A 20,800-nucleotide genomic window follows, 5' to 3' on the forward strand; every position below is an offset into this window, starting at 1 on the left:
AAAGTATCTCTTATAGTTTTTGAGATAGGTTGATTTAACTGTAATTTATTATATTTGCTGCTACGGAACCCTTTGTGCGCGAGCCCGACTCGCACTTGGCCGGTTTTATTCTAGACTTTTTTCAGCCTAGTCCATACTTGGCGCTGCAAGCCTCAAGCGCCTCAAGGCAAATGCGAAACTTTTTATAAATCTTATTTATATTTATTCAGACGATGAGGATGATGTACGCGGAAACTTCTTAATTGAACGATGTTTTAACTAATTATTTATTAAATACATTGAAGATGCTTGGATTTGCATAAATACGAGACGAATATTTGAAGCATTTTGTTTAAATATTAAAATTTAAATAAATGTTAAATATTATCTAACTTAAGGACACATCGTATAGCAGTAATAACTAAAATGCCTAGACTTTAGGAATTTAGAACATTTAAAACATGGGATTGATCTTAAGATCTCAAGTTTCTTGAAAACTCTGTTTATGTTGAATAAATCGAGCATACATTTAGTCGTTTCTCAAAGATTGTTCCTCAATCTTTTCGCATATCTCATCCTTCATATAACCACCGAGTCTCGATGCCAGCGATTAACGAATAACCATACAATAAAAGATTACCTCCTCACAATGACACACAAAAAGACAAACTGGAATTCGTCACAAGAACAATGCGCATTGTGTGCGATACGTCACACCTGTTGCGTTACATTCGGACCCGTTACAGACAATACGATAATCGATGTTTGTTTTATCAACGTTTAATTAATGGTTTTTATTTAAAAACTAGCTGTTCCAAGCAGTTTCACCCGCATTGCTTCGCTCCTGTTGGTCTAAGCGTGATGATATATAGCATATAGCCTTCCTCGATAAAATGGGCTATCTAACACCGAAAGAATTTTTCATGTGATTAGCTTATTTGTAGTTCCTGAGATTATCACGTTCAAACAAACAAACTCTTCAGCTTTATAATATTAGTATAGATTAACAAAAACTAACTTTAGTTAAGATCGAGTGGTATCTGGACAAAAAATCGTCTTAATCCAGGTCAGTGTCTTAATAAACAAATCAGAACAGTAGATTCTGCGATTCAGTGTCAGAAATATGAAAAAAACTCATAAAACTAAAATAGCCTTAATAATGTTTATGTAAATTAATGAAAAAAAATACCTACTTATGTTTTTTTTTTTTAATAATATGCGATAATACTTAAGAGTTAACGGTACTTTATTAGTTTAGTAGATATCCTATCACACAAATTTAAAAAGTGAAAGTATATAAGAATGCCTTTAAATGATTTTATATTTTTAAACCAGAACGGCTGAACGCATCTCGATGAAATAAGGTAACAGAGATTTCAGCGATACAAGTTTATGGGTGGTGACGAAGAACCACCATGATGATTGCTATGGCATAAAAAATACTATGGATTACAGTCGGTACTGTATGAACAAAGCCGCGGGTTTCAATAAGTTTACAATTTTTAAATAATAGAAGCAAGTTGCTTTTTATTTCACTGATTACTTAGCCTTAATTATTATTTATTGCATGTATTGTACTTTATAGGAAGTCGTAGTAGGTATTATTGATTCTATAAAAATAAGGACAGCAGACAAAGTCTAGACTGAACTGAATTTAGGATAGTGTAGTTTAAAAATTAAAGCGGAAGACACACTGTAACAGATACGAGCGTGTGCAATTAGCGGGCATTGTTACAAAACCAGCGGGTTTCAGGTGCCGTTGCTATGAAAGGTTCGACAATGAATGCAATGCTAAATTATTGGCATTTCAGTATTTTTTCAGTGAAAAAATTGTGCTCTCATTTCAATATATTTTCAGTAAATGAGAATTCAACGTTGTTACAATGTTTTTATCGACCTTTCTGAACAAAATAAAACAATTTATTTTTTTTATTTTTTATAACTCTTCAATAAAATAATTGTACAAATAAAAACCTCCTACCATGAATTTTAATCTAGCCACATTGACTCCCTTTATTTCAACAATTAATAGCAGATAATATAAAATGTAAAAATTATATTTTCACACTAATATTACAAGGACTTAAAATTTCGATTGTTTGTTACGATTTACACCAAATCATGTTTCCCGTCAAGCCGGGTCAAGCCAAGCAAAGCCAGGACAAGGTAGTATTATATAAAACTACCAAATATTGGAAAGTTAAAAATTGGAAATATTAGAGCAATGTTTCACGTTATGTATTGGATAACAATCTTGACACGCAAACGCAACGCAAAGTATGTATACATATAGTTGTATCGTCTGTTTACATATGGCTTACTCATCCTCTTCATTAACACAAGGTTATTTTTTATCCTCAACATCCTAATGTGGACCAGTTTGTGAATATGGTCTTCTTTGAGGTCTTAATGATTTCCGAACGAATATTTGTACGTAATGTATTCTCTTCGTGTATTCTATAATATGTTATGACTGTTACGAATAATAGGTGGTTTAATTTAAGGGCAACAGGTTGAAAACATATTGGCACTAATATTGCACGCCTCATAAGCGAAGCGTTGAGGTGGGTACTACTGTCACTTCGCGCAAAACATCTGATTTTTCAATCTTAAAATGTCTTTATGTATCATACATTGCACTTGTAAGATAACACATACACACACATATAAAGAAAAAACACTATTTTTAACGTTCATGATATTTTTGATGTCATTTTTGTTATTTAAACTAGTTAAAAAACAGTTTAAAAAAGTTCTGTCTTGGACGTCCGTGTGTCTGTATGTGCGGATCCTTTTTCTTGTTAACACGATAGCGACCGAAATACTTTACTAATCGAGTCTTTTTTTTTCTCTTACGCTTGAGTATGCTCAGGAATAGAACCCTTTCATTTTTCAGGGTCTGATTCGATGTGGTTTAATTGTTATTAAATAAACAAAAATAATAATTAATAAATATTTATTAAAAAAAAATTATGAGGCGTGCACTTTTGGATTTTCCAAATTATCTCTGTTTACTACGCTTTCACAGCTACACCACAGTAGCAATTCAGATGAAATTTAAGAATGTGTAGTGATGGTGAGACTGTTTAGATTAAGGTTGAAATAATGTTAACTTCTCCAGTATAGAATCATCCATACTATAATATTATAAATGCGAAAGTAACTCTGTCTGTCTGTCTGTTACTCAATCACGCATAAACTACTGAACCACTTTGCATGAAATCTGGTATGGAGATATTTTGATACCCGAGAAAGGACATAGGCTACTTTTTATTGCGAAATATGTACCACGGGCGAAGCCGGGGCGGACCGCTAGTAACAAATAAAACAATCTAAACAAACAATGACTTTAAATCTCGCCTTATAGGTACTTCTTCATTACAATTTCAAAGTGGAGATTCCAATACTTCGAGGTCAATAAAAAGCCCTTTGTTGATATCACAAAATTCGATTTTGACGAAAACAATCGATTAATCATAATTTTCTTAAGCTTATAAGCAGGTGCTAAGAGCTAATAAATTCTACACAAACACACGATATTGACATGCAAATTCCACTTCAATTGCAATGCAGTAAAGTATACATTTGCACACACATGCTAAGAAATCATTTACTTATCAGCCAAGTGATTATAGGAAAATTGTCTAATATTTGTGGACAATTGTAAGTCTTATCACTGTATGATACGGGTGACATTTGCGTGTGTGTAGATGAATTTATTTGATGTATGTGTATAATTGTATTGAAGTGGGTCATTGACAAATATGCCGTTAAATCAACGCCTGCATGCGGGGACGATGCACAAATAATGAGGAAATCATATTTTGTTTATTATGAAAATTCGTGTTAAATATTAGTAAACATGGATTATACAAGATTTATTAGTACCTAAATATTATACGTGTAAAAAAAATAGAACAGAATTATACAGAATAGAATTGAAAACAAAAGTTTTATTATTACATGGACAGTGTATACGCGCACTTACTTTCTTTAAGTTAGAGACCAAAATTTCGAGAAAGTCTACACAGCTGAGGTGTCCGAGTGGTTAAGGAGTTGGACTTGAAATCCAATGGGTTCTACCCGCGCAGGTTCGAATCCTGTCCTCAGCGAATTTTTTTATTTTTTATTTTTCATTTAGAATTTAGATTGTCCATTTTAACATGATTCTAATTAGCTAACTAATTTAAGCGAATAATGGTATCCCGTTCTTTTTTTCTAAAAATATCCAACATTATGAAATGTTATCTTTTGTTATGTTCTTCTTATTCCAAGAAGTGTAAAATATTTGACTTGTAAGGTCAAATACGACCACCTACGAGTTCTGAAATTCCTCACATGTAGCCGCGAGTCTAAGAAGTACCAAGAAGTCGCGACTTAAATGTTCATATTAAAACATAAATAAATATTAGCAATACAATACAAATACCTGTGCAGTGACCTTCGAAAAACTACGAGAATCGAATGCGAAAACTAGTAGGTTTTTCCGATCGTCAACGTTATTTGGTATTCTGTATGACAAACTAAATCTTTGTTCCTGGTCAGATGTTTCTAGACTCAATGTTTGTTGATTTAAAAAATAGATTTAAGTTGTTTTTTCAGTTTATATTTTATAGACTTGAAAGAATGCCCAAACGTCAAGAATTATGGTAATATATCGAAACATTTTCCAAATCTGATAATCTCAGAAAAGGCGACACGTTATTCGGATGAAGTCTACTCAAGCCACCTCAAGCTGTAACTTAGTTAAAATATAAGGAGAACTGCTAGGTTAGTCCAAAGAATGCACCGAACTTGACAGAATCGTTGGTAAATATTAAAAAATGTTATGGCGATTCAAAAGTGCTTTTATAAGAAGCTTTGAATAAATAAATGTTTGAGATTGAGTTTATGTTATATGTATCTTCCGAGTTTAGTCCCTTTCGCATCATTAATTACCTCTTAATTCAAGTACAATAGAGAATTTATGTCATGAAAATTATCACATACATACCCAACGAACTTACTCCCGACATATATTTACAACGCAACAATAGCAAATAAGATTTCTACACCACCATCTTGCAATAACAAAAACATCAATTGTATTTACCTCAAATATTAATTTAAGTCTAGCAAGGTCACTTCAGCTTGACAGAATTCGATATAGCTCCGAGCGTAATGACTGAGTAATAACTTCACGGTCACCTAATTAGTATGCCCCGAGAGACGTCCCAGCTTCAGGAAGCTGAGTCAGGCGTTTTCCTTTGATTAATACTTGACCGCTTTGTACACGAGCGGACGAGCTGCGGAGTTTTGTTTGGCTAAAGACTAGGAATGAACTATGTATACAGGGTGTCCGTACATTGGTATACTAAGCGCGAAGGGACTTGTAGTTTTGCATACACTGATCACGAAAAAAATACTTAAACAACAAAATTACGTCAAAAATTTTTTGCTACATTTTTCCTGAAAATCCATGTTTTCTTCTCTAGCTTCGCGCAGCCGGCATATACCACTTCTCTAATGTGAGCATTTTGTCTATGAAAACATAATCTTAAACGATAGCTCACGTTCTGGTGGCAAAAATGGGCGGGTTGCTTGTTAGGAGTGTACACATAGAGTTTTAAAAATTCATCTAATTGAAAAAAAAATGCGTCTGGGATTTTTTAAGTATTTTTTACGTACTCAGCGTATGCAAAACTATAACCTCCTTTGAGCTTAGTATACCAACAGTGGGACACCCTGTATAAAAGCTAACTGACTGGTGTATCAAAGCATATAAAATACACATGCAAACGTCAACTTTTGTATTAAAGTTTTTTGTAAAGACTATGGCAATTAATGCAATTATTTAAAATTGAAAATGTATTTGCAACCTACCAAACTTGAAAGATTTATAAAAGGTATGGCTAAAAAAGCGAATAAAGCTAGATTGGTCCCATCCCAGTCAAAGAATTAAAACGAATTATTAAGTGGTTATGAAACCAAAAACAATAAAACAATTTCAAGTAATCTGATCTCTGAAAACCAACTCTTGTATAGACGCCCTAACTGACCTCCACTTATCTCAATGTCAACTAATTCTAATAGTTTCCACAAATTCAATGCATTTATGTAACAAATTGTCACAGAGGCTTCCTTATTGTCGAAACTTTGCGATGGTAGCCTTGCGTGTATTATGCTCGTGCTAAATCGTTCCTAATATGTGACCGACACTGTTGAGACAATTGTCATTCTATTGCAAATAGCCGTGTAACCTCTATAAACTATTTTTAATGATAGATTTGAAATACAGCACGTACATATCGGAATATGTGAGATATGGCACATCGATAATAGTGGAGATAGATCGGATAAGGATGCTGTTGCTATGACTAGAAATTAATTTATGCTGGTAACTTGATAGGAATATGTAATTGAGAAAATAATGAAAAAAACGTCGTTATATCTATAAAAATGTAGGTACATATAAAAATATTATTTATATGAACAATCTACTAAAAAATTTATGATTATACGGCACTGAAAAACTTATTATGTCTTCAAAGCATAAACTACAATAGAAATATTAAAAATCAAAAACCAAATTTAATTCAACCACCGTCGCGCCAATAAAAGCGATGGCGCCTCGTCATTAAGAGAGAAAGGAAATAAGTCAGTCAATCAAGGCAAAAAGCATCGAGACAGATCACAGAGTAAGTGACCCAGATCACTGCATGACCGATACAAGGTCAACATACAATGGGATGTGAATCCAGTACACTTTCACCGATCGGACACTAACGGTAGTGCGTAACGGTAACATTCATTTTGTTTCGCTTTTTAATTAACAAATGAAAATCGTAGTCCGGTCTGACGGCTTCCCTAAGATTTGTAGACGGCAGTGTGGCAGACATTGGCATAAATATTCAAGAAAATGTGATGATAACTTGTTCTTTGGCGCCTTTTTTAATATGGACCCCAAAAAGAAAGAAATCCAGATATTATGAGAAAATATCCTGCCATTAAATGGAAATTATTTCCCCGAAAGAAGTAATGAAAATTAAAACAATTCTCGCTACATTTAATCCATTAGCAAAATGAACCTCTAACCTAATTTATTATACTTAACGGAACGTCGGAAGGCTCGGCGGTATGATCTCCGTTATCAGACATAGCGGTGGTTTAGTAGTGATGGGAACACCGAAATAAACTCACTATTTTCTCAAACGCCAATCAGATAGCTTATTAAAGTTTACAGTACTTCACAATTTTGCGTAACAATCAAGATGGAAACGGATTAAGAGCCAATAGGTTAGTACGCGTGCGCCTCTGTGCACAACTGACAGTAGAATGTCAGCTGTCACCATCGTGCCAACCCACTACCCCATTCGGGACTACCCGCTCTTATTTTTATCATGTCATGTGTCTACCTTACTTCACAATATTTTCATTGCTGGCAACACAACATAATACTTTGACATTGACAATCAAAACAAACAATTTAACTACGTGAAATCAACTATGCTAGATAATTATTATTTAGTACAGTAATTATCGGCGCGCCGTCACGGCCGTCCTGCATATTCACACGTCCTCGTGTGTGGAGTCATTTCGCTCATCTTCATCATCTGTAAACAGGCAAACGAGAATGGTTTACATCAAGCACCGCTTGGGCATCCTGACCAAAGTGGGTCACACTCAAAACTAGGCACACAGTTCAAAAGCGCAATATAAGTCCAATTACGTCACATAAGCTTAATTACAAACTACGCAATATTTTGAGTGTCACACAGACTATAAATCGTCATAAGTTATCACACACAGCCTACAAACTGCCACACAGGCTCCAAGCAGCCACACAGGCTCCTAACTGTCACACAGGCTCCTAACTGCCACACAGGCCCCTTACTGCCACACAGGCTCCTAACTGCCACACAGGCTCCTAACTACCACACAGGCCCCTTACTGCCACACAGGCTCCTAACTGCCACACAGGCTCCTAACTGCCACACAGGCCCCTTACTGCCACACAGGCTCCTAACTGCCACACAGGCTTCTAACAATGCCACACAGGCTCTTATCTGCCACACAGGCTCCTATTTGCCACACAGGCTTCTAACACTGCCACACAGGCTTTTAAAATACCATACAGGCTCTTAAAATACCACTCAGGCTCTTAAAATACCACACAGGCTCTTAAAATACCACACAGGCTCTTAAAATACCACACAGGCTCTTAAAATACCACACAGGCTTGCAACTGCCACACAGGCTACGCACCGCATAGTTATGAAAAGCCACACGGGCTTGTATTCGCCACTTAGGCTAACTGGTACTACCAAAATAGTGATAAACTCTAAAGATAACTAATTTAACTCACCATTGCCGTCACTGGCGCATTCTGACTCGGCCTGGTTGACAGGGACTTCTAGCCCAGCGCTAAACTCCAAGGAAACATAACACTCAGGCATAGCACGAGTAGATCTCTACTTACCATTATGTCATGCGAAATACTACTATCCGGCACTATATGAAACAACAACTTTACCGTATAGGCTTGAATCGAGACCGTTGATAAAATTTGGGTGTTACAATGTAGGTATACTAGCGTTACCTAGCCACAGCAATGTCACTGCAACATAATATGATCTTTTACCAGAAAGTTGTTCTGCTAAGCTCTGCCTTATCAAAAAACATTCGACACCAGAATCGAAACAAAATGAAAACTTCTCACCGGTTTCGTCCGAAAGATGATCAGTAGCTGGTTTGATGGCGCAGATATCCACACGACGTTCCACTCGAGTCTCGTTGGATTTCGCCTCCTTGCCAGGGCACCGCGTTGCGATATGGCCCTGTTCACCGCAGTTGAAGCAGGTTGAAGTGATGGTCTTCTTCGGTGCACTGCCCTCCTTTGAAGCATGAGTTACAGAGTTGCTTGAAGTTTCGGTTTGTGCTTTAGTGTCATCACGATTACTAATCCATCGACATTCAGTAGCCACGTGTCCGGACTTGTTGCAATTGTAACACCTACGAGAGTTTTCGGGACGCGGCTTCTTTGCTTCTACAGCTGATGTCGCCTGCTCTTGAGCTGGAGGTCCTCTTTTTCTAAACGTAAATGCCATAAGTTCTTGTTGTAATTTTATACGGTTGTCTATTTCCGTTGTAAAAGCCAATCTCTGCAATCTTGGGTCGATTTTTGCAGCGTGTGCTAGTGTAACAGCAATGGCAATTTGTTCCGTTGATAAAGATTTCCATCTTGCCATTATTGCGCTCATAAATCGGCAGGCATAAGAGGATAAGCATTCACCTTCCTTTGGATTTCCATTAAACAATCGCCATAAATTAGCTGCAGGAGTTTCAACGAAATCGAATCTAGCTAAAAATAGATCCTTTAATTGGGCCCATGTTATTCCAGGATAACTAGACTGTGCTAGCCATGATGCCGCAGTTCCTTTGAGTGCTTTACTCATGGTTATTATCAGGTCTCCACCGGAAAGTGGTTTTTTTTGCAAGCATAGGTCAACTGTTTCGCACCAAGCACGAGCATCGCTACCCTGAAGGTCAGGATTAAATTCGGGTAATGCTATTTTTGATACAGATAGCCGAGGTTCTTGAATTGCCCGTATCAAATCTGTCAAACTTCGTTGCTGCAATTCAAACAATGTTTTCCAACGGTCGCACTCTTTTTCTAAAGAAGGTTGTTCAATCTGACCTGAGTGGGCTGCATGCTGCTCCTGAGATGCACGGAGTAATCCCACTTCTGATAACGGAACGTCGGAAGGCTCGGCGGTATGATCTCCGTTATCAGACATAGCGGTGGTTTAGTAGTGATGGGAACACCGAAATAAACTCACTATTTTCTCAAACGCCAATCAGATAGCTTATTAAAGTTTACAGTACTTCACAATTTTGCGTAACAATCAAGATGGAAACGGATTAAGAGCCAATAGGTTAGTACGCGTGCGCCTCTGTGCACAACTGACAGTAGAATGTCAGCTGTCACCATCGTGCCAACCCACTACCCCATTCGGGACTACCCGCTCTTATTTTTATCATGTCATGTGTCTACCTTACTTCACAATATTTTCATTGCTGGCAACACAACATAATACTTTGACATTGACAATCAAAACAAACAATTTAACTACGTGAAATCAACTATGCTAGATAATTATTATTTAGTACAGTAATTATCGGCGCGCCGTCATACTTTTATTTAAAAGCCTACAAAAAGATTCTTAGAATAATAATTTTCTCATAAGCAGGCAAATTTTCAATTAAGAACCATTCATTGTCTAACCATCCATAATTTTGTGAAGGTTAATTAATAATTATCTGTTGACTTTTCTGTCTAGATAAAATTTTATTCGTCTAGATAAAAGACGAATAAAAGCTGGATCCCAAGAAGAGAAAAGGCAATTTAAATAATTGTGGAGTAAAAAGTGAAAAATGTAGGTCACATTGCAAGTGGTGTCATCTTTGTAGTTTACGAGAGTCATTGTGTCAGCTCTGATGAGGTCGCAATGAGCACTTTCAATGACATTTGGGTTCACCGCATCAAAATATAAATAATAAAAATATTTGTGGAAATATGTAAATATTCATGCATTACCAACACTTTCAGAGTTGCATACAAATCAGGGTCAGACTAAAGGATGGATAATTATTGTTGTTTGCCAATATTTTAATGATGTCAAAAATATCCTGTACTAAATAAATGAAAAGAATGAAAAAAGTTCAATATAAAATAAGAGTTATGCGTAAAAACTATTAGTCTTTATATCCCAGACAGATTGCATCCAAATAATGCTGACTGCATGAAAATAAGACTATATTATCCCACTACTACACTATAGTACTGTGATCAACGACTGTGTCAGTACTGCCTACCTCTCCTTCCTTGACATCAAGACAATGTCACATTTACTAACCCAAGCAACAAATCACCAGACGCAAATTTGATCGATAACCAGAAATTAATAAAGCAGCGTCGCCCAGCAACCGTAACTCAAATTAGCATATAATGAGAAGCACAAAGCAATTATTTGCATCACACTGCAATGATCGATTCGCCACGCAGCACGCCTCAGCTGGGCCTTGCAAAATGGACACGAAATAAGCACTAGGTTTATTAGTTTTTAGATTACACCTCCTTGCGTCAAAAGAAATTTAGTTTTTGGTTTACTTTATTTTATTAGCCAGTCGTAGCTCGTATCCCCTTCGAGTTGAACCAGGATGGAAACAAAAGTATAATAACCCATATATACCTATAACCCATGTTACGTATAGAAATAATGTTTTTTCTACTTGTGAAGGATTTTTCGAATAGAATGATAGTTTTTGAGTTCATTCTTTACAAACATTAAAAGTACAAATATTCCTCTTTCAAATATTCCTAAAGATAGACGTCCATGAAGATAAGAAATAAATTCAAAATTTAAAATATTTGATGGATTAACTCCCAAGTCGTTTCGGGAAACCCAAGCGAGTTATGTGTGTCAGCATGAATCAGCCTGACTAACGGACACAACTGTACTTCGCAACACAGACCCGTCTAGATTTACTCTCAAGTCTAGATTTGCTTTTAAACGATGGCTCTATTTAGAATTATTAATTATTAGACAAATCTTTATTTTGTTTAATATTTTAAAATGCAAATTTAGAAAGACGTGATCCCAACCGGTTCATTAAAGTTTATTGATTGATTACAAAGTATTTGTCTATAAAAAAAAGTAATAATAAAAATAATTTTAAAAAAGTCATAATAAATATAATTTTGTGAATTAATCTTATAACAATGTATAAACTTATTCAAATGAACTATAAAATCTCAGTAATCTTCAAGAACTGCGCCAATTTAGTGCACAATGCTCATAATAATAGACAGGTAATTCAAATCATTACAACAATAGTCATTTGATCCTCATTTCCACATCTGGCCCATATAACACATTTATGGCATATTTGCACGTGACAATGAACCCAACAAAGCAGTTGTAGAATGCAGTCGCTAATATTATAGTATTTATAATATAATATTGGCATCACATGCACATGCACTTGTTAATACATATCAATAAAAATCCCATATCCAAAAGGAGGCCAAAGCAATTCAACGTAAATGAGCATTTCACAAATATTCTCACAATTATTACCCACGTTAGTATTCTTTGCACAACTCCATTTAACTCTGAACCTCATACTGATCTAATTAGTGAGATACAATCTTGACATCGTAATAGGAAGCTGTTAACATCGTCTTTGTTTAATCTATTCAAGAAGCTACCGGATTCATTATGCTAATTCTAAAAATATCATCCTCCCTCCATAATATCTAGTGCGATATACATACATACATATTATAATAAGATTTAAATGTTTAAGATAAAGAATGTTTGCGAACTTATTGATTTTAAAACATGCTGTATCTTACGCAATTTTTTTCGTATTCTTTTATCGCAATTCTAGAATCTGCACATGAGTTCTTATCTGAACCAGAATATAACCATTAACATATGAAATTATGGAATTTAAACAATGGTCAACGCCAAAGTTGAACGCGGCTCGATAGGTCTTACTTGCAAAATGCGTCAAGATTTCCCTTACTACAATCCTAATCGACCTTGAACACCCATAGAAAGAGTTACTCACCGCATCAATTATTAGCATGGACAGTGTTATACAATGTAATCCATCAGGTTTCTCAACTTTTACTATTGTCAAATTATATATGTACGATTGACACTCGCGCGCATGGCGATCGTCGCGCATACCAACCGAGTTTCTGTATGCAGACCATGCAGGGAAGGAAAGTGGAGACAATTTTACGACACGCTGTGGATCTCTATCACTTTTTATAAAGCTTAAAAGTAGCAGACATATCCAGTGTTGAAAATATACAGGAATGAAGCTAGCAATGGAAGATGCGATTGATTCATCAACAACAAGTAAAAATTACTATATTTTGTCGACATTGTAAAGATAGAGTAAAACCAAATGCCAAGCAGCAATCATCGTGCATTCAATCATAATTAAAATTAATGCTCTCTGATGAACACAAGGACAAGGGGTTGGGGACAAGAGAGGGCTTAAATTTTACGTCTAGACGTTACCTACGGACCTACGGAAATGATAGCCTACTGCAAGCGTTCGACGGATTACTGATGGAAGTGTTCTTCCATCTGATAATATTATTTTCTTTTGTTTAACATTAAGCTTTGGAGCCGTTCGAAAAATGACATATTTCTGAAGAACATATATAGGAGCAGAAAATTAATGCAGTATATGCAAAGAAAATTAAAAAGCTATTAAGTAGATATAGGTACAATTCAGAAGGAAAAAGGGATAATTATTTTCTTGAGAATGATTGGAATTTTTAAGTAGGTATCATTTCTCTGAATGTGTGAAAAATTAACTCCAAATAGAAAGAAAACTAATAAATACAAGTTAAAAATCAACAGAATCGGTAATAATCAGATAAACATAGCACTTCTAATAATAGAATTGGCAAATATTGTCAACAGTGTTATATCAAAAACCACAAGGTTTACGATATCAAGACATTGATCGGAACATATAGGTAGTGTTAAATAATATGGCAATAAACTTGCCTGCAACTATTTGCAAATTGCATAACAAATTTATTTTTAACATTAAAATATTGTACTAGAACCTGCGACCTGTTTAAACAACCTTATGAGCTTATGGACTTTCAATCAATTAAGATCTCTATATTTGAAGATAATCTAATCTATTCTTTAGGTATATTTATGCGATATCTTTTGAATAAATCTCTAAGATTTTGTATAGTAAATACCTATTCCAATAAGGGCTGATTTTTCAATACTTATTCGTCGAATAATGTATAAAACTACCATTTTAAAAACGTATTCTAATTGCCCATATTTGACAGTTTACGTGACATTTTAATATTACTGTGTAATACTTTATTGGACGGATAAGTTTTAACCAAGCATTGAAAAATCGGCCCTAAAACATCATTAACATTCTGACAAAGTTAAACTAATGGAGACTGTTCATTATAATTATACATCATATACAAAACGAAGACTCTTATGCGAAAAACAAACAAAATTAGTTTAGTTTTATCTTCAGATTTGACTATAAAATAAATTAGTTCAAGGCATCCCAAATTATCACATTTATAACTTCCTAAAAGAAATCCGCAGATAAATTAAACCTCATAAATATTAGATATCAATATTCTACGATGTATATTTCCTTTGAACATTAGAATATTTTGCGTGATTGAATAACATAATTTGGATTCAGGTTATAAACGTAATCACTACAACAGAATCTAGACTGAATAGTGCTAATTGTGCAGTTGGCTGACCATCTTTGCATATATTACTTAATTGTTACGTGTCTCCTTCACACAAACAAACTGAGGTGCAAATGTAATATTATCAACAACCAGGGGTCAGGTCGAAGGTGAAATATTATGTCACTGAAGAATTTTTGTCTATTTGCATACAGACATAAATTAGTTGTTACAATATCCTCTCAATTTTATGTAAATAACAAAAAAATGCGTTGTTCTTTTATTTGATTAAAGTTTTAGATGAAATTATTGCAAAAGAATTTGTTTTATTACCAACGTTTTAAATATATGAACACATTTATTGCAGTTTACTCTTTAAAAAAAGTTCTTACTTTGTAAAATCACTCTGACTAACTCTGGCTCTCAGATAAACCTTGTGCACAGAGAAAAACCAATGCACAGAGGTCGGCACTGAATAACCAATAACTACACAACATTCCTAACTCCTATTCAGTTAGAGTACCCATAGCTTCAGAACTAGAAGGATTGGCGCCAAACAAAAACATTACGCAACACTTCGCTTCGTATTCGCCGCGCGCCGCCGCTCAATTACGATCCTAATAATAGGCATGACGAAAGATTTTCAAAACCTCTTCCATAATGTGTGTATACGTTTAATAAACAAGAAAAACCCTATATTTCGCTAATATACTTAAATTTAACGAAGATAAAAGCCATTTTTCAAAAAATATTTATTAACTGTGCTAAAACAGCTCACAGGTGTCATGGCGTAGGCGTGACGTCACTCTTACGTAAATACGTAATTATCTATATGCATAGCGAAGTAAAATTAAACAAATATTTAATTATAAAGTGTTATAGAATCTAATTTCAAAGTTTATAAGTGGTATGCAGTATTGCAATGTAAATCTACATAAAAATAATACCCAAAAAAAGTGTTAGTAATTGTTTAAAGTGAGAAAATAATATGAAATGATTGTATAAATTTGACGCAGAGAAACCCGAACCACATATTCGTGAATTCGCAATTATATTTCTGTTCTGAGTCGATAAAGCCTACGTGAAAAAATAGAAAATAAATAAAAATGCGTATTCTCAGCATATTCATAACAACAAAATACACCTGCCGCGAAGTTGTTGTGAGTTGTTTACGTAGACGTGACGTCACGCGTGTTTCAGTCAAAATGGCCGACTGCAGAATTTCAATGTTTTATTTTATTGATAATCTCATTAATCTTAATGTTTTTAATATTTCTAAGTCACTATTTTTAATTTATATATTATACATTTTCCCTAAAAAACACTAATTCGAACATTTATGGATACTGTCGTCATGCCTATTATATAAGTGACTTATCGGCTTTAACCGACTGCGCTGAAGGATATTCCAGTCAGCTCACGCAGGACTGAAGTACGCTGTTGCGAAAGTAACCTTTTCGACTATTGGCAAGGAATTTAGAGCAACCACCTAAAGCTACCAACTATGATTCTATTCTATTAAAAAATATATTTCTATCCATTTGTTTAAAAATACTCTGAACTGAAATGTATAATTGACTGCTAAACTATCACTGAGATGCAAATAATTAACCAAAATAGATCTAGTAATCTAGGTCCTCAAAATTCAAAGCGATGACGACAACACAAAAGGACTCGAAACTTAATAAAAACACATTCCTGAATACATATTACTCATTTGCTGTAAAAACTACACATCATACATTTTTTATGAATCGCGAAGTGTAGCCGTGACCACGGACCCAGAATTAAGAGCAAAAAATCATTAATTAAATTAAAATAATATAATTTATGATAAATTTAAAATCCTTGATCCAAATCGTGCTATATTCTTGAATATAAATTAAAAGAATAACTCGTAATTATATCGCACACGCATGATGTAGACTAGTTAGCATAAATTGTAATGTTACACACAAAGTGACGGAAAATGTAAACAACATAGAAGTGCCGGAATCCATAATACATAATAGAAAAGGAAGACTCGTGTAGTTAACAATTCACACTTCAAATTTTGAATTCACGACGAAGCAGCTTTTACAGTTCCATCAATCTCACAGTTGCTAAAAGCACAGAATATTATTCAAGTTCAAGATTTGTAAACTTTGGGAAATAGAGGCTATTGACTGTCGCTGAATTAACGAAACGTAAATTCATGATTTTTTACGTTCCTAGGTATTATTATTATCAAGCAGCTTAATCGATATTCGAACAGTTAAAAACCCATAAAAATCATTACAAACATACGAAAACAAATGGATTAGCAAACAAATCCCACCTAATTCGGGTCTGCATGACGTATTCCGAAATTTCCAGCAACTTACTTAATTGAATTCACGTCAAATACTCTGTGTCAAATACTAATCGGCGGCATCTCACGCGCCACGTGACGTCACGGTGCAATATTTTGGAAATACGCGAACCCGAGGTCATTGCGTCAACAATTAAAATTCCTTGGCGCCGCAGCCTTCGGAGATCGACGCGAGATCTTCAATAAATAAGCCTTCTTTAGTGCGGAATGCGAGCAGAGGATCCATAACGGTACTTGGATTGCTCCTGGACTTGTGTGTGTACATTGCTGCTTGGTAAGCGTATTTGAACGTATGTTGGTTGAAAACCAGCAATGTAAGATGAAGCTCATAAGCCGCTTAGCGTAAGGAATGCGAATGTTTTAATACCTTTACTTAATTGTTGTATAACGATTATAAAATGTATACAGCATATTATAAATACGTCATAATAAAGTACCTTTTTGTTGGATGAAATGTTTGTAATTATATGCATAAAAATTTCAGAAAAATAATTAATTTAAGCATGCAATTATAAGCTATATGGCACGAAAAAAAGTTTAATTCAAAAATCCAGTTTGAAAATAAAATATCCACTGAAAACTATATAAACAATGACCATAATATATTATAGTTATTTTATTATAAATATGCAAACAATTATATTATGTATAGGTACTCTAGGAGAAACGTAACGAGAGAAAATTTATACATACAAATATTAATATGGATAATAGACCATTCAATAGCAAGGGAAAGTTTTGTTTTATTGTGTGAGGCTATAAACGTCTATAAAATATTATAATTTCTACGTATACCAGCATTACCAACGCTTCCCAAAGTGGGCTCAGTAAGTGGCACTAGTTTTGCGAATTTATTACATCTTGTGTTGTTTTATTGTTTTATCTATTAAACGATGACACATATTTTGTGTTAAACTTACTTTGAAAATCATTAAACCGAATTTGTAGTAATTTTGTAATTTATTGCCTATTAAACCTTTACATAGTGTATAATATTATAGTGTAATCGGATTGATTTTGTAAACAACTATAACTAATTGCAGCCAAAACCATCAGGATGACCTAAACGCTGTATTACTATGTATTTCCATTTTTAGCCCATGATTTTCAGGCCCTTTTTGTGTTTCTTAAGAGCTTTGCACGTAATCTTATCTTAATACTATTATAAAGGCGAAAGTTTGTAAGTATGGATGTATGGATGTATGGATGTTTGTTACTCTTTCATGTACTACTGAACTGATTACAATGAAATTTAGCACACATATAGAGGGTAACTTGGATTAACACATAGGATAGGTTTTATCCCGAAAATCCCACGGGAACGGGAACTATGCGGGTTTCCCTTTGAAAACGCGGGCGAAGCCGCGGGCGGAAATCTAGTTGCAAATAATGATAATAATCTCGCTGAAACACACATGCCACAATGTAGTCGAAACAAATTGGTGCCTTAACTAAAGTTATAGAACCGCCGCGCTGGCCTACACCATTGACCATAACATAACGTATAAGCTTAGATCCGTATAAGTATGTGTTTGGATACAGTCCAAGTGTACTTAGAGCAGTAACATCACAAGTATCAATTACGATTTCCTCAAGTCGCAAATGACATTGTAATTACGTGTAGTTATGTTTGTCTTTTATTCTTCATACAATAATATCATTTATCAATTTGGCAAAGACAAAATAAACAAGATAAACTGACATAGGGACATAGGTACTATTTTTCCCCATAGGTTATAGCTTCCGTACATTTAGTTAACCGCAAAAAATTTCATCCCTTAGGTACCTATATCATTTTCTTTTATAACGTCTATGAAAGGAATCATCATACCATCTTGTTAACTAATCTTTTAATGTATGTATACTAAAAAGTAATTAAAGAAGATGGAAATCCCAGGACTACTGACCCTCAAAAACCTACAGATAGACAGTTCGAATAAATTTATATACTTATAATATGATTTTTTTGTAAAATATAGGTACCTATACGTTTTTAAAAATAAGCGATAGATTTTTCCGGGCATTTACTATGAGGGAATTGGTTACTACGTCTCGTCATAAGCTCTACGAAAACAAATTTCTCGGAAGGAACTCACTCTAATTTGGCTGTCTCAGAATTATCGGATAGAAATAAATATACCTCGTTGGTTAGAAAATTAACAGTAGACAGAGACTGGACAATGGACATGGTAATTGCTGCATTGATACAGATAACTGGTGCAAGCGCCATCAAAGTCTGACATATTGGCAGAATTTGATATTGATATTGGCTAGAATAATAAATATTAATACAAATAAAAATAACTTGAGAAAAAGAGTTTATTTTCATTAATTAACAACTTAGACTGCAACGTTGCCAAAATATGTAAAATTGTTGAAATTAAATTTTACTCCGAAATAGATATATTAAAGATAGATAGATATTAAATAGATATGATATGTATTAAAAGCAAGGAAAAGAAAAGCATGCACACTTGAAACGTAATCAATTCTATGGAAACATATAATATTCTTACCTTTTACGTTACCAGTTTTCCTGGAGGTACCAAGTTAGTTCTTAGTGCATTTTAAAAATAGTAAAATCAAGTAAAATATAAAATACTGAAGAAAATCTAACTCAATACATTAAAATTGCGTAGCATATTTTTAGGGTTCCGTACCCTGTACCCAAAGGGATACTTTGGGTACGGAACCAAGAAGATACTTGTAGGTATCTAGAATTAGATAACCACGATAGTGTTCTCTTTGGAATATTTGCATCCTGGCGATATTCAGGTACCTAGGTACCTAGGTAGGAACTTCAGCTTTTTTGTATTAGGTACTTAAACTTACTACAACCTTATACCTACGTAGGTACTGAGCCTTAGAGCCTATAGAACCTTCAAAATATTTTTTTCTCGATGGGTCCAGAACAATTAAATTACCCGGTAGCTTAGGTAGGTAGGTACTTAATTTGCAAAATTTCATCTAAATTCTGATTAATGTTACATGAGTCAAAATGGTCGTGATTTATTGTGTCGTGAAAGGTAAATTTGCTGTATAATTGTATAATTTTATGGTTTATTTGATTGTGTAACGTCTGCTTGCACATGTCAAAACAATAAATGGTTGGCAAGCAAGTGATTCATTAGAAACAGACATCTCAGTTGAATACTTACCTAATAATATTATGAGTGAAAATACTGCTCGTAAGGTCGCAGCTACATAAACCCATGTTTTATATTTTATTGTTTGTTTATTAGTTCCTATTTTAAACTTAACCAAGAGTTCAAAGCTTAGAAGAACACGTCGCAATTTTCAAACGCAATATTGTAACTATTTCTCGTAATTTCATTAAAAAGGTAGTAGGCATGTAATCCTTATGAACAGCGAAATAATATTATAAACAATTCATTATTCGCTTAATTGTTTACGAAACCCAGATAATAGCGCGAAGGAAATTGATCGCGCTGACAAGCGCGCCGCATAACTTTTATGTTCAATCACTTACCGATGCATAACGTTGTCGTCGGTGATGATCACAATTGATTCCACGTTTGGGTTATCACAGCACACGCGTTAACGGGATGATTTATTTGTTTTAGGGCGAGGTCGCCATGACGTGCGGTCGCGGCGGAGTCTCGAGCGCGAATGGGCCGGGAGGCGGCCGGCGGCCGGCGGGCGCAGGCCGAGCGGGCAGCGGCCCGAGCCCCGAGGTGGTCGAGGGCCGCGGCGATGCGCTGCGCGGAAGCGACCTTCCGAATCTACAACCTGCATTTTGCGAATACCCCGCAGGTCATCGACTTTACCTAAATTTCCAAATATATTTTATTGTTAAAGGTATGTGCGTTAACTACCTACGTTATGCGTAATTCGCAGATATAATATGTGTTTGATTGATTCTATTCAATACTTTTAGACCGGGAGATACTGACACAAAATTTCGAGTCATTTGTAACAGGATGGCGGTTCTACAAGGGTCTTAGTACGCAATGACAAAAAGAAAAACGATGGTGTGAACGCTGGTACCGGCGGCTTAGTCGCGTGGGCGTTAGTCGAACTCGTCGTAAAAATAGCGAAAGTCAAACGATTTGTAACACAAAAATTTTAGAATTTACCGATAGCCCATAAAAAGAAGTAGGCGGTAGTGTCATGCCATACTTTTCCGGTGTGACTTACAGCCCGCCATACCGACGCAAATGTGTTGATTTAAAAAAAACAATTCAACCATTTGTACCAGGCTA

At 34.9% G+C, this 20,800-nt stretch overlaps 1 protein-coding gene and 1 non-coding gene across 2 annotated transcripts in view; one reads left to right on the forward strand and one right to left on the reverse strand.

Moving 5' to 3' along the window:
* Positions 1 to 20,223, reverse strand: part of LOC149485528 (uncharacterized) — a 55,585-nt gene extending 35,362 nt beyond the window's left edge. The window contains exon 1 of the mRNA XM_089698780.1: positions 20,068 to 20,223. Coding sequence (XP_089554906.1) covers positions 20,068 to 20,075 — 8 coding nt within the window. The 5' untranslated portion in view covers positions 20,076 to 20,223. The remainder of the gene's footprint in view (positions 1 to 20,067) is intronic.
* TRNAS-UGA (transfer RNA serine (anticodon UGA)) lies at positions 4,010 to 4,091 on the forward strand. Its single transcript has one exon. It is a non-coding gene; the product is annotated as a tRNA-Ser (tRNA).
* Positions 20,224 to 20,800: the final 577 nt, after the last annotated feature.

The sequence above is a fragment of the Colias philodice genome, chromosome 9, assembly GCF_061535455.1.
Source record: "Colias philodice isolate Cphi_HAF_F1 chromosome 9, ilColPhil1 Martin Lab GWU primary, whole genome shotgun sequence".
NCBI classification, from domain to species: domain Eukaryota; kingdom Metazoa; phylum Arthropoda; class Insecta; order Lepidoptera; family Pieridae; genus Colias; species Colias philodice.